At 40.9% G+C, this 13,191-nt stretch overlaps 1 protein-coding gene across 3 annotated transcripts in view; it reads right to left on the bottom strand.

Moving 5' to 3' along the window:
* The window catches only part of zmiz2 (zinc finger, MIZ-type containing 2), a 39,076-nt gene that overhangs the window by 15,037 nt on the left and 10,848 nt on the right, over positions 1-13,191 (bottom strand). For all 3 annotated transcript variants that reach the window (XM_028025508.1, XM_028025509.1, XM_028025510.1), the window contains exons 2-10: positions 11,467-11,568; positions 10,522-10,639; positions 9,046-9,248; positions 6,439-6,601; positions 3,724-3,942; positions 3,389-3,601; positions 3,023-3,106; positions 2,693-2,870; positions 215-356 (exon numbers count right to left, since the gene is read on the bottom strand). In XM_028025508.1, the coding sequence (XP_027881309.1) occupies positions 215-356; positions 2,693-2,870; positions 3,023-3,106; positions 3,389-3,601; positions 3,724-3,942; positions 6,439-6,601; positions 9,046-9,248; positions 10,522-10,639; positions 11,467-11,516 (1,370 nt within the window). In that variant the 5' untranslated portion in view covers positions 11,517-11,568. The remainder of the gene's footprint in view (positions 1-214; positions 357-2,692; positions 2,871-3,022; positions 3,107-3,388; positions 3,602-3,723; positions 3,943-6,438; positions 6,602-9,045; positions 9,249-10,521; positions 10,640-11,466; positions 11,569-13,191) is intronic.

Here is a 13,191-nt window from a genome sequence, read left to right as displayed (position 1 = left end):
GAATAGTGATGTAGACGCTCCGACATCCCTTGTACATTACCTGAAACAACCACCAGGTGTCACACTAGAGCAGCAAAGTCACAGTGGAAAACGGAAACCCAACTCGAAAGCTTTCAATCATTTCTTTGATCAAGAGAACCAGACTCAAGCCTCTGTCTTTCTTTTTGTCGTCCCTGGAGATCTCATATGAACTATTTTATTCATATCTTCTCACCTCATCACCAGTGTTTTGTAGACCGAGTCTCGGAGCTGGAACGCGTGGTTGCTGACAGCCAGGTTGTGCTCCAATCGGAACGGCTCCAACACCACGCCGTCTCGGACGGGGAAGGTCAGACGCAGGTCGTCGCTAGGGTTACCTTCAAAGGCAAACATATTTTAGTGCTGGAATCAGTAACTAAAGTTCAAACTTTAGACAACTTCTATATCAACAAACTGCAAACAGATGCAACCAATAAAACTAATCAACTAAGGCTGCGTTCACGCTGCAGCCTGAAGTGACCCAATTCCGATTTTTTTGAGGTAATGCGACCTGTATCTGATCTTTTCATGACAGTCTGGACAACACAGGTCAGATTCTTTTCGAATGCGACCTAGGCCACTTGAGTATCTGATAGGCATCCGATTCAAATGCGACCTAACGTTCAGGTCGCATTCATCCAACCTGAACGTCACTCGTACCGACAAATGTCACTATTCTGCGACCTGATACGCGCAAGCAGGAAGAAAACAATAACCATGACGGATTATAATGAGGATTAAGTTGTTAATATGCTGGTTCCAGTCGGACAACAACTTCAAATGTGTAAGCTAGGCGCCACCGTTAGCATCCATGTTTACTTCCGCAAACACTGAGCACTTCTTCTTTTTATGGCGGTTATTGTGCCCTCTACTGCGCATGCGGGACACTTTCAGGTCATTTGCCCGTTCACACTGCAGAACACATACAGGTCGCATATATTTAGAAGCGGCAAAAAAATCCCATTTGACAAATAAATCAGAATTGGGTCACTTCAAGCCGCAGTGTGAACACAGCCTTAATGATCAGCAGCAAATACAGTTGAAACCAGAAGTTTGCATACAGTGGATAAAAAGACACTGCCTGAAGTTAAATCCGACCTCTACATCGCTTAAAGAGACAGTAATAATTATTTTAGTAATTTATTTTGAAGACATTAATAAATCAATCTCTGGCATGTTCTTTCTCTCATTATTATGGCATTTAGCAAATAGAAATAATTTTAGTAATTCTAACTGATCTCAAAAAGAAAAATTTAGTCTGATTCAACTTCAGACAGGAAAACGTTTCAACTGTATGAGAACTTCCATGAAAGTGGTTTCATACTATGAAGAATTCAACTGTGTGTCAATGCAGTGACAAAGAAGAAGTAACTGTTGTTGCCCATCAATCTAGGAAAGGAAAGCAGCTTCCCAACAATTTAAAGTCTGTCATTCTGCTTCAGGAGGTTATTCCTAAAGTGGAAAACATTTCAGACAATTCCCAGCAGTCGATGTCACATTAGGTTCACCCCACAGATGAAACAGTGCTCTACTTGGAGAAAATACTAACATCCATTGGACCTTAAATTGCACGGGCTCTGTTGGTGTTACAGACTAAAGATCGCCACGATGCAATTCAAAAAAGAAAGCAAGACCAGGCTCCAGTCGAACAACAACCGGTCGGTTAAGAAGGCTCCCAAGAGAAGGAGAACATTGACACATGGTTGGCTTAGGTTGATGTTTATTGAACAGAAAGATTAAATGTGATGTTTGACCATAAGCCACAATATGCTGGAGAAAAATCTGATTAAAAAGAAATCAAATGTATCTTGGAGCATTATGGCCAAGCATCGGACTTGGACCCTGCAGTCGTTGAGTCAACCATGACCTCTTTATGTATTCTTGAGGTGAATGTGATAACATCTCTCTGTTTCCTCCTGTTTTGCTGAAGTTGGATCTTGACACACTGATCTAAATCCTGAAAAAGTGTTGCATGTCTGCAAATCTTAATGTACTTAGGGAACACTGTGAACACAATTCTTTCATAACAATGTGAGACACTGATGATGTCACGCAAAATATGACCACTAGGAGTCACCGCAGCTGATGGTGCTTCAACAAAATCCTTACACAGCATTTTGGCTCTATTTAGTCCTCCAGGGATGATATTTAAGCTTTTTACATATTTGTTTACATATTTGTTAAAATTGTCACTATGTCTTGACAGGAAAATATGAGACAAGAAATCTGGAAAGTAATCCTCTGCCTTCTCCATTTGGCCCCACTGCCATCTGTAGAAATACACCACTCAGTGTCAGAAACAACCAATAAGAGCCAGGAGGAGGATCTTAGCGCTGTCAACCATGCTCTTATGCAAGCTGCTCACACCCTGTCCCTTGCTCTTTGTTACGCAACAGCTCCTCCCCCACAGCAGAGCCTGCCATGAATGCTAAGGCTAGTTAGCATGGCCACAGATGATGGTGGATAAACAGTTTCCTGTATTGTTAGATTGTTTCTCCTCATTACATTTTTTTTAGATTATCTGTCTCACAGATTTAACAAATATGTTAAAAAATATATTTTTTATAAGTTACATGCTGCATCTTTAATATCTCATGGCTTCTTGATCATCTGAGGTTGTATTGTTCTAATTCTAAGCTGAAAGAGAGTGCGGCAACATGTAACCCTGACCGACCTGTAGAGGGCTGCTGGGTGCTGATGTTGGCTTTGGAGTCCAGCGGAAGGTAGGGTGGCTTGGTGTCCTGGCCTGGGGAGAGGTAGGGGGGTATGGAGCTCCCTGGTGTCATCGGCGGGGTGGGGTTCCCTCCCATCGGGGAGCTGGGGTACCCGGGTATCACTGCACCTCGACCTGGCTGAGAAACAGAGATGAAAACAAAGTTAGAACTTCAATTTTTTTTTTTTTTTTCCACATTGAAAGTTTTCCATGCTTGGCTCCGCTTGTAGATGTATTTAGGTTAGAGTCTAACAGAAGGCAATAACTGTTGTAACAAGTTGAAGGACTTACCCCATTGACTGCAGCCTGTGTAAAGGCGTTGTAGCCCCCTGCTGCTCCAGATGGTAGACTGCCCTGGCCATTGAAAGGCTCTGACTGGAAGCCACAGGCAGGAAGCACAATGTTCAGATAATTCCTCACCTATCTTGACACAAAGAAGTTCAGCAGGAACGCTGAGAAGAAATCCACACAGGATTCCTCAACGATTCTCAAACATTTATTCAGGTTAAATTTTGAATATAATATCATTTGAAATATCAAAGGCAGGAGATCTGAATTTTGAATTGAAGGCTCTATGATTTACTTGTTGGCAAGTTTTCAAATTTATTCAGCTTTAAACAAAATCCCATGCTAGTCAACCACAGTGAATCTGATCACCTTATAAAACTGTGGAGGATTGGGCTGGCTGGCACCAGGAGGGAACTGTGTTGGGTTGTGGGTTCCAGATGTGTATGGCCCCATGTGAGGCATCCGACTGGACGGGTAAGAGGGTGACGGCGCGCATCTCTGCTGCGGACCACTGGGGTACTGCAGAGGCTGGTTGGAATACCCAGAGATCCCTCCAGAGTTGTACTGTTGCCCCGGAAACCCCTGGGAAAATAGACGACAGTTAATGAACCGCATAGGTTCGGCTGCAGTTGGCGTCCTAAATGTCTATAATGATTGAAAAAAAAATTCAAAAACTCAAAAGTGAAGTTCAAACCTCCACTGACCTCTGAATGGAAAGGTCGCTTGAGGCCCTGCTGTCCGCCCGAGAAGCCGGTGTGCTGGGGCATCCTCTGTGCCTGCGCGGGGTGAGAGGGATACAGCCCACCTGTGGAAGGTGGGAGTCCAGGCCTCAAAGGGACCATCCCGCCGTGGTTCATCCCCGGGGGCCCGCGGGGCCCAGAATGAGACAGGAACTGGTTGCTGTAAGGGGATGCTCCACCCATCTGACCGGGGGAAGAGGGAAATAAAACAGGAGGCGTAAAAACAAAGCCTGCTGGTTCTTTTCCGCAGCCTGGTCGGCTTGTAGAGAACAGGGAGGGAAAGTTACTGATAAACTAATGACGCCAAGTTACAAGGAGGTCAGGAAAATGTTTTGATAACTTCTACCAACAAAAAGTCAGTTATCGGGACATCTGCAATCATGGGCTGTCTGGTTGCTAGGAGATGAAAAAGCAAGGTTTCTGCAGAGTTCAGCTGGTTAAGTTTATGATCACTAGAATTCACATTTAAAACCTACATAAGTTCTGGAAAATGACTTTAGTTAACTGAATAACTTCCCTACTCAGTAACTTAAAGTTGCCTGAGACAGCTAAGAATAATTTCATAATTTATCTTTACCTCTTCGTGTGAGTTAATTTGCACTTAAAGCTGCAGTGGGTAACTTTTATAAAAATATATTTTTATACATTTGTTTAAACTGTCACTATGTCCTGATAGCATGAGACAGATCATCTGTGAAAAAAAAAACAAGTTCCTCTGCCTTCTCCCTGTCGTCCTACTGCCATCTGCAGAAATACTCTGCTTGGTCAGAAACAACCAATCACAGCCAGGGGGAGGGTCTTAGTGCTGTGAATCACCTTAGTTAGCCTTTTGAGTTAACTAGCTGGTTGGGGTGTGACCCCAAAATCTAAATGTCAAAATATAAATTTTTTTCTGAAAAACTGAATGTTGGGTTTTCATTATCTGTAAGGTTCAATCATCAACTTGAAACCACTCCAGGGGTCACAAATTTGTAAATATTTTTTCCCCCTTTTTTTTATATAATTGCAAAACACTATGATTTTTTTTATTTTCACCTGTTAAATAACAATAAACTCAACTCATAAATAATTTAACAAAATGAACAAATAAATCGGATTTCAGTAGACGAGGAATGCATAAATTATTGTAGAGTTTAAACCAAAAAACGGGTATTGCAGGTTTGCCATATAACAAAAAAATAGCTACAAAACACATCATAATTTTTTTGATTTTCTAGATTTTTTTTGTCTGTTCAGCAACAAAAACAGGATGTGGCCCAATTTTGCATTATTTTGCTAAGATTATGCAACGGGCATGTCAAAGTCTGCATTTTAGTACAAACCACAGGATATTTTTGGTTTCCTCTACTAATAAATAATATTAAATTGAAAACAAAAACATGGATGAATACTTCATGTTGGTAGTACGGTCACAGTAACAAATTTTGCTGGATAATAAATTGTCCCAGAAGTTAAAATTGTTGTTTTCAAACCATTTTCAAGTAAGTTCCTTAAGAACCTTAAGTTCACTGAATTTAAGATTCATAGAACTTTAAATTCTATGAACCTTTGACACAGGACTAGAAGACATTTTAAATAGCCAAAATAAATTTATTTTTAAAAAAAACAAACAAATAAATTAATTCTGAAGTCTCTGTAAACAGAATTGTTGTTCAATTCAAGAGAGCAAAACATCAGACTGAAGACTTTTGTCATCCAGATTTTGGAAGAAAGAGAAAGAGAAAGGACAAAATAAAAAAAGGATAAATCATCATAAATTAATTTATCTATTGTTTATTGTGAGAGGTCTATCTGTTGCATCTTACATTGTCCATTTTAAGATTTTACTTGAATCTTTTTTGAACGATGTGGCGTAAGTGAAAACTTCAAATTTAGGCTATTCTTGAATTGTGACCAAGGATTGCTCAAAATGGTTCAGGGAGCCACAAATGGCCCCTGGCCGCACTTTGGACACCAAAGCGGTCTTAGCTCTTGCTATTGCAGACACTAATATTGACATTTGTGAATTGGTCTAACTTTTCATTTAGTAAGTGAATCTGTAACTAAATACCTAAGCAGAAACAAAACAAACAAACAAAAAAAGAACAAACATGAAATTCTACGACCAGAATTGCCTTGCAACCACAGATTCAGTTCTTTCTGCATCTCAGCCAGATGTTCGGGGTTTTCAGCAGCTTTTTCAGCCAGAGGGAGAGATCTGGCAGAGAATCTGCTGGAACGTAGATTCCACCATCCACAGAGTGAATCTTCCCGAGACGTGTGGAGAGGGTGTTTTTAATAACTAATACATACATTTAAATGTCTGCACTCTGCTTACATTTCATTCCAGCAGTTGCAGCTCACAGCGCTGGTGATTCAGTCTGTTCAGCTTTGACAGTGACTCATACATAGTGTTTAAGTTTGAATGGCAAGCCAGTATCTAATTATGCAACGTCTCTGCTGGTAATCAGAAGCATGTGTCCTGGACTTGATGTGAGCATGAAGCAGAAAAACAGCTTCTGATTTCCAGCCCTGCAGCTAAAATGTTCCAACTAAAGAGCAGAGTCAGAACCAAGACGTTTGGAAACTTTCACAACCAACATCCCGGCTTGTGTGTGTGTGTGTGTGGAGCTCTTAGAAACTCTTATTGTTCCAAGAAGTAGGGGGGGAGGGGTTTTTTTTCTTCTCTGAGGCGTTTACCTGACTGTAGCTCAGTTCCTGGTTCTGTTTCTCCTGTATTGCTGCGACCGTTGCCGTGGCGGTGGCAGTGGCTGTGGCGGCGGCGACGGCGGCAGCTGCAGCCTGAGTGAAGTCGGAGGGAGCGCGGACGCCCAGGCCCGCGCCTCCGCCGTTGCCAGAGTAACTGTGGCGAGAGGGGAAAGTCGCAGAGATGAGTGGGCCGCGGTCTTAGTCAGCCGAGTCAATGAGTGTGTGAGGTGTCGTCACGGCGGTGGGTGACACCTCACCCACCAACATATGCCACGCTGGCATATGTTGGTGTGGAACCCCGCCGCAGCAGAACAACAGCTCATGACATGCAGCATGAAAACATTACAGCTGCAAATACCTGCTCAAATCAGCACACTTAATCTCAGGGATGAAGTAAAAGAGATGCAACAGCCCAGCTGCACAGTTTGCTCACTTTAAAGCTGCAGTATGTAACTTTTCACTTTTTTTTTCTTTGCATATTTGTTTAAACTGTCACTATGTTGTGACACCATGGTATGAGAGATAATGTACAAAAATAATCTACCTTCTTCCAATGCTAACTAAAACAACCAATCAAACCCAGGAGGAGGGTCTCAGCGCTGTCAATCATCCTCTATTTAATGCTTCTCATACCCACTTTCTCTCTGCTGTGCCAAAGCTAGCAGAGTCTGTCCAATGATGGCGGATAAGCAGTTTTCCTGTAACGGTAAGCTGTTTCTCTGCCATTAGCACATTGAGCAGCGAGTACATTAGGACGATTGACAGCAGCAAGACCCTCCTTCTGGCTACGACTAGTTGTTCTTGGTCGGAGCTGTGCATTTATTCAGATAGCTTTAGTAAATCAGGAGGAGATCAATTTTTTTCACAGATAATCTGTCACATTTTTCTGTTTCCATCAACCGTTTCTAAAGTGATGCTTCAAAATGCATATAAAATGTTGATGGAAACACGGCTGCTGAGCAGGATGCTAAGGTAAAAAATGAGATTGAGATTTTCGGCGTAATTTGAGCTGGTTTGGGTCTGGACGATGCATAGAGACTGTCCGCAGAGGAAAGGTCAAAGATCAAACTAAATATAATTCAACTTTGGATAACACTGAGATATTTTACAGTAGTGCAAAGTAGAGCACTTCAGCCAGAAGGCTCTACTGTTGGGAAACTACAGGGAAACCAGACTGGACATGTGATTTGTTTCCCCACAGAACAAATGTCCTCAAACTTACATTCAGTCTGAGAATATGCTAATGCAATGTAAGAAAAAAAAAATATATATATATATTTCAAAGATGTTTTGCCCATCTTTATGAGGGGTTGCAACAAATTTGCCTGCATCTGTAAAAATCTCCATTTTGTCATGAAAACACTGAGAGAAGAAACTGGAACTCAGAAGACAGTCGGGTAGAGAAGGATCAAAGAAAGAAAAAAAAAATCAAAGGATAACTGACAACAACACGGAGCAGCTCCATGAAAGAGCTTTCAGACAATATTAACGCCTGCTCTGTGTTATTCTCCTCCAGGGACGACGGAACAAAGCAGTGCAACTTGCTATTAAAGATGTGTTTAAAAATAAAGGTTGACAAAAAGGCAGCAGCTAATCTTATAAGAAATCGTTTTAAAAGAAGCCTGTAATTCTGAAACACGGTTTTAAAAAAAAAATCAAAGAGATGGAGGTCTATGTCTTTTTGAGCTTCACAGAGAAATGCCGTTAAACGCAGCTTAAAGCTTTTAGACATGCAAAACAGGAGCACGTATCAATAGATCCTTTATGGTAAAGCTTTGGAAACAAGAAGTGGTTATAAACTGTATAATTTCTGTCATGTGACAACAACAAACTGCAATATATTTGAATAGATTTTATGTAATGGACCAAAAGAAAGTTCGGGCATAATTGTGAAATGGAAGAATATAGATTTTTAATTCCAAAAAAGAAAAAGAAATAAAATAAAATAAAATCTGAAAAGTGTGGCATGCATTTCTATTTAGGCCCCTTTAATAAAGACTGAGGAATACAGCAGAAAGGTCAAGTTGCAAGAAGAAATCCATTGTTTAAAAAAATCTTCATGAGTACTGCACCTTTCAGAATTTTAAAAATAAAAATAAAAAGCTAAATAATTCCCCACTTTATGGTTGTGAGTCACATAAAATCTCCCCAAATTTATCAAAGATTCTAGTTGTACTGGAACAAAAAGTGACAACAAGGCATAAAGAGTTTAAATATTTTTGTAAGGCGGTGTATAAAAAGTTACATAGGCATAAAAACTCAGAGTGTTTTCATGCCTATGGTAATAACTAGCAAATAAATGTATTAAACTTTATATTGGATGTTACTAGTACAACAGCACAGATTTTACATACTGTTAATGATTATCAAATGAATAAAATTACATTAAATGTTCCAATATAAGACCTTTCGGATAACATCAGATGATTTGTTAATCTCTTAAAACAACGGCCTGAAGTCGAGGTTTTCAAACATCCTTCATACATCCCTATAAAACACTGAAAGAGCCACAGCTCCCCTGTCATATTTACTATTTCTGACACTTAATATTCAGTCAACGAAGTGAAGCCTCTTGTTTTCCTGAAGAAAGCAACTTACCTTCCTCCATAGGCTGAAGCCGGGTTGTAGGCGGTGCTGGGTCGTCCGTACATGACCGGCTGGCCGTAGCCTTTAGACACGCCGTCCCCGTACGACTGCTGGCCCATGAACTGGGAGCCCATGCTGCCTCCCATCCCTGGGCTGCCAACTGGCATTATGTGACCACCAGAACTCTCGCCGGGGCCCATGGGTGATCCAAACACCTGCAGGTGAAATGGAGGAGGGATGCATTATGGCCCTGGAGATCTGAGGTTGTGGATTTCAAAGGGGTAAAGAAAGTTCAAAAGCAGGTGATTGACAAGATGTTCACAAAGAGAGCGTCCACTCTGAGGTTAGACTTAAACTTTAAAAGTAAACCTGACATAAACTGTAAGTAAAGTTAATTTACTTACAGAGTAAAATTAAGAATAAAATTCAGGGTTCCTGTATGATTTTAATGTCAGAATTTCCAAACTTATATTTTCGGGTTCTCAGTCCCTTATCTTCCTTTTAAAATGTAAAATCCTGTCCTCCATACAGGAAGGAAACATACAAGAAAGGAAGAAAAGAAGGAAGTCATCACAACATGGCTCCTCTACTAACCCTAAAACAAAGTTTTTACCAGTGCTGCATTGAGATGTAGCTCAGCAGATGCACAGTTCCACCAGATGTTTGCTAATTGTTGCTGGCTAGTCTGTAGGAGCTGAGTGGGGGAGTTGCAGAAGCTTATTAGCTTGGAAACTACAGCTCTAAGGAGGAGCTTCGTCCTCGAAGGCAAAGCTAAGTCCAACCAGGAGTTTTGCACAACTGAATGGTTGCCATGGAGATTAAAGGATTTCCCAAACATGCATTAAAGAATCTAAGTAACATTCCAGGTATGTTTTTGATGAGGGAATAATATTATAGCATGATGTAAAGCTAAAAAAAGTTGATTTCTACATAATACTGCCCCTTTAATAAGAGTAATAGTTTAGTTTCCACATCTTGACTCTCCATGTTTTTTTGCAATCCAGATATTTCCAGTCATAAAAAGCATGGACACTTGACATGTGAAAGCTAAAGTAGTGCCACCTATCTCTTTACAACTGCTGTTGGAAAGTTGTTTTAAATTCAAAGTAACACATACATTATTTTAAGTATTTGTGTCAATATTGTGATATATTTACTCAAGGTTATCATACTTCATAAATGTCAAATAAATCTGACATTTATTTGATAGTATGCTAGATTTCTATTGACCTTTAGACTTCCAGTCTAGAAATCCACTAGAAATGTGTCACTGAGGAAATGTTTTAAACCAAAAGAGGTAGACAAAAAAGATCTGTTTGTCAAAGAATCAAATTAGCAAAGAATTCTCCACACAACTTCCTCAAGTATCGTTCTGAGACATACCGGTCACTTTAGGTTTAAATATTAACAAGAAAACACACTAAATAAAGCGTGTATTAGTCAAGACAAGACGAGAACAATGTCCCCGGGTAGTGAGTCATGTGTTACCTGGCTGTGTGTGGGATTGGTCACGCCCCACACTGTGGTTACTACAGAGAGAGATCTTGCGTGTTGATTGGTGCCTGGTTGCCAGGAGACTGGCTCATTTAGGAAGGGGCCGTCAGTGCTGCAGAGGGATAAGAAGGAATGGTTCAGGGGAGGCAGAAAGAGAGAAAGAGAGAGAAAGAGAGCATTCATCCAGATAGCAGTAATCGCAATAAGAGCATCACAGACGGCGTTCCGTGGTTTCCTCCTGAAAACAAGGAGGCTTTAACTCCCTGTAAGAGTTCATCTGCTGTTCTTACTCAGAGAAACTCAGCTGAGTGTAAAGGTCACAAACAAATGTTCGCTTTGGGGAGCTAAAGATTAACCTGAGCACAGTTTATTCATCTGACAGTTGAGGTTAGCCTCAGTTTCCTCCTTCTGAACCATTTCCTCAACAGGAAGCTACCGCAGCAGCATGGCTGTCACACCGCATCTCTCACTGTCTGCAATACCTAATGGTTTTGGCAAGAAACCTGAAAAAGTAGGGCGATGTTGTGTAAATACAAACACATCTGCATTAAAAAAAAAAAATTTAATCAGCAACTGACTGCATTGCTTTTGTTACTGTTAGCATAGAAGTGCAAACTTTAAAATATATATGTTTTTATTGCTGCAGAATAACACCAGACTGATTTATGAAACATTCAAACGTTATTTTAATAAAGTTGTTCAGTAGGAAACAAGGAAACTGCTGGTGCACCGATTGCAGTTTTCTAAATAATTTCCAGATCAGTTTCCTCCTAGTGGTCTAAGGTGACATGCGAGTTGAATAATTCGTTCAAGTTTGATCCTTGTGCAGATCCATCATCAAGTGGCACTGTTGCTTAAATGAGACAGTCACAGAGATGCACCACATCATCTACATGTACCTGGGCTTAATGTCAGCACAGTGTGTGTGTGTGTGGGTACCTTTGTGGAATGGGAGGAAGGGAGGGTTTCATGGAGTTAAGGGGGTTCATCGGATGAATGGTGGGATCATTAGAGAGCCCCCACTGTCCTCAAGCATCAGCCCTGGGAGACGGGAAAGGAAAAAATAAAAAACACGCGCATAAACAGACAAACCCTCACAGCTCATTTGCTGCACGGCAACCATTTATCATCACTATAGCCCACACTGTGTGCACAAAAGACATAGCGACCTCCCACTCTGTGCCACTCACTTTAATCTGTGTGTGTGTGGACTGCGCACTTCAAAAACGTTAGCCTATCACTGTCTGCTGCAGCTCGGATACCTCTGGAAGAGGGAGGGGGGGAGGGGGTACGAGCTAAATTTAGCTTGCTGATTTCAAAAGGAATTTAAGAGAACAGAGATGAGACGAGGCGAGCTCTTCTCTCGCCTCACCGACGTACAAGCAGTGACTCAGGACCGCGCGCCGCTCTCTCCCGCCGCTGACTAGAGTCGTGTTCTGGACCTTTTATACGTTAATAAAAGGTCAACGTCTTCCTATGTCATTCCCGGGAACACCCAGGACACACGAAACCACTCTGACTCTGTTCAATACTCTGATCAATAGGTAGCTGATTAGCCACATGTTCAAAGTGTTTTCACTAAATTCACATAATTTCTCTGTTTGAACTTAATGAAATGGATTTTAGTTAAACATCTGGAAGGATGCTTCGGATCCTGAAGTAGATTTAAAGTAGACACAAGAAAAAAAAAGAAAGGAGGCACGCCAGAGGTGCTTTGTTCCTGTGTTGTGAACTTTTAAAGATTATGTGAGAAAATCTGCATTTTACTGAGATTGACTTCAGAACTCCTCTGACAAAACTTAACCAATACAAGCTGGTTCAAAGCACTGATAGTCTGGACTTGGACTGTCTTTTTCCTGTAGTATCATTCTCACGCCACTCAAGGACAGAAATTTTGTTTCGGACCCTGGGTGGACTGATAAGAAGCCGAAGATTTCCTTAATTTTTAAAGATTGGTTGATACAAAAAAAAAAAAAGATTTATCCATCGATCTTATCTAAAGTTAATCAGCCACTAGCCGTGTTTCCATCAACGTTTTTTCTGCGCATTTTGATGTATCGCATTAGCAAAGACTGACGGAAACTGCAAGATTTAAAATAACTTTCTCAATATTGCTAAAATGATTTCATGCTCGCTTGAAGTGATTTTTGCTTTTCTGAAAGAGTTAATATGCAAAATGGTTTGTCAAATAAGTCCAAACCTCCAGCATGTGAGGGAAGACTGTCAGCCTTTAGTGGCCGGCTCCAGCCTGGGGTGGGAGTGACTGAATGGTCCCCATCTACTGGTGGGTCTGTGCCTTACCAGAGGCATGAAAAGGCAGAAAATTCTAATTCCAAAGACTCTTTCCATTTTTCTGGGATGTGTGGTCCAGGCTACTTTGCATCCTCTACTTCCTGCTTATAACAGCCAGGTATAGCATCAGCATCTGACAAAACCAGGATTCGCCTAGGTCAGACATGATAAGTTTTGCTGGACAATAAATTGTCTGAGTAATTATTGCGATAAACTATAATATTATGCAAAGAAAACTGCCCTTCAGAAATATTAAACCCCCCCAAAAAACAACATAAAAAAATCAATATCAGCCAAAAAGTGGTAATAATCAGTATCAGCCAAATTTGCCAATATCAGCCTTATCTGAACAGATCAACTTGTTCCATGTGG

The sequence above is a fragment of the Xiphophorus couchianus genome, chromosome 8 (genome assembly GCF_001444195.1).
Source record: "Xiphophorus couchianus chromosome 8, X_couchianus-1.0, whole genome shotgun sequence".
In the NCBI taxonomy this organism is placed as follows: domain Eukaryota; kingdom Metazoa; phylum Chordata; class Actinopteri; order Cyprinodontiformes; family Poeciliidae; genus Xiphophorus; species Xiphophorus couchianus.
This window is presented reverse-complemented; position numbering and strand designations above follow the sequence as displayed.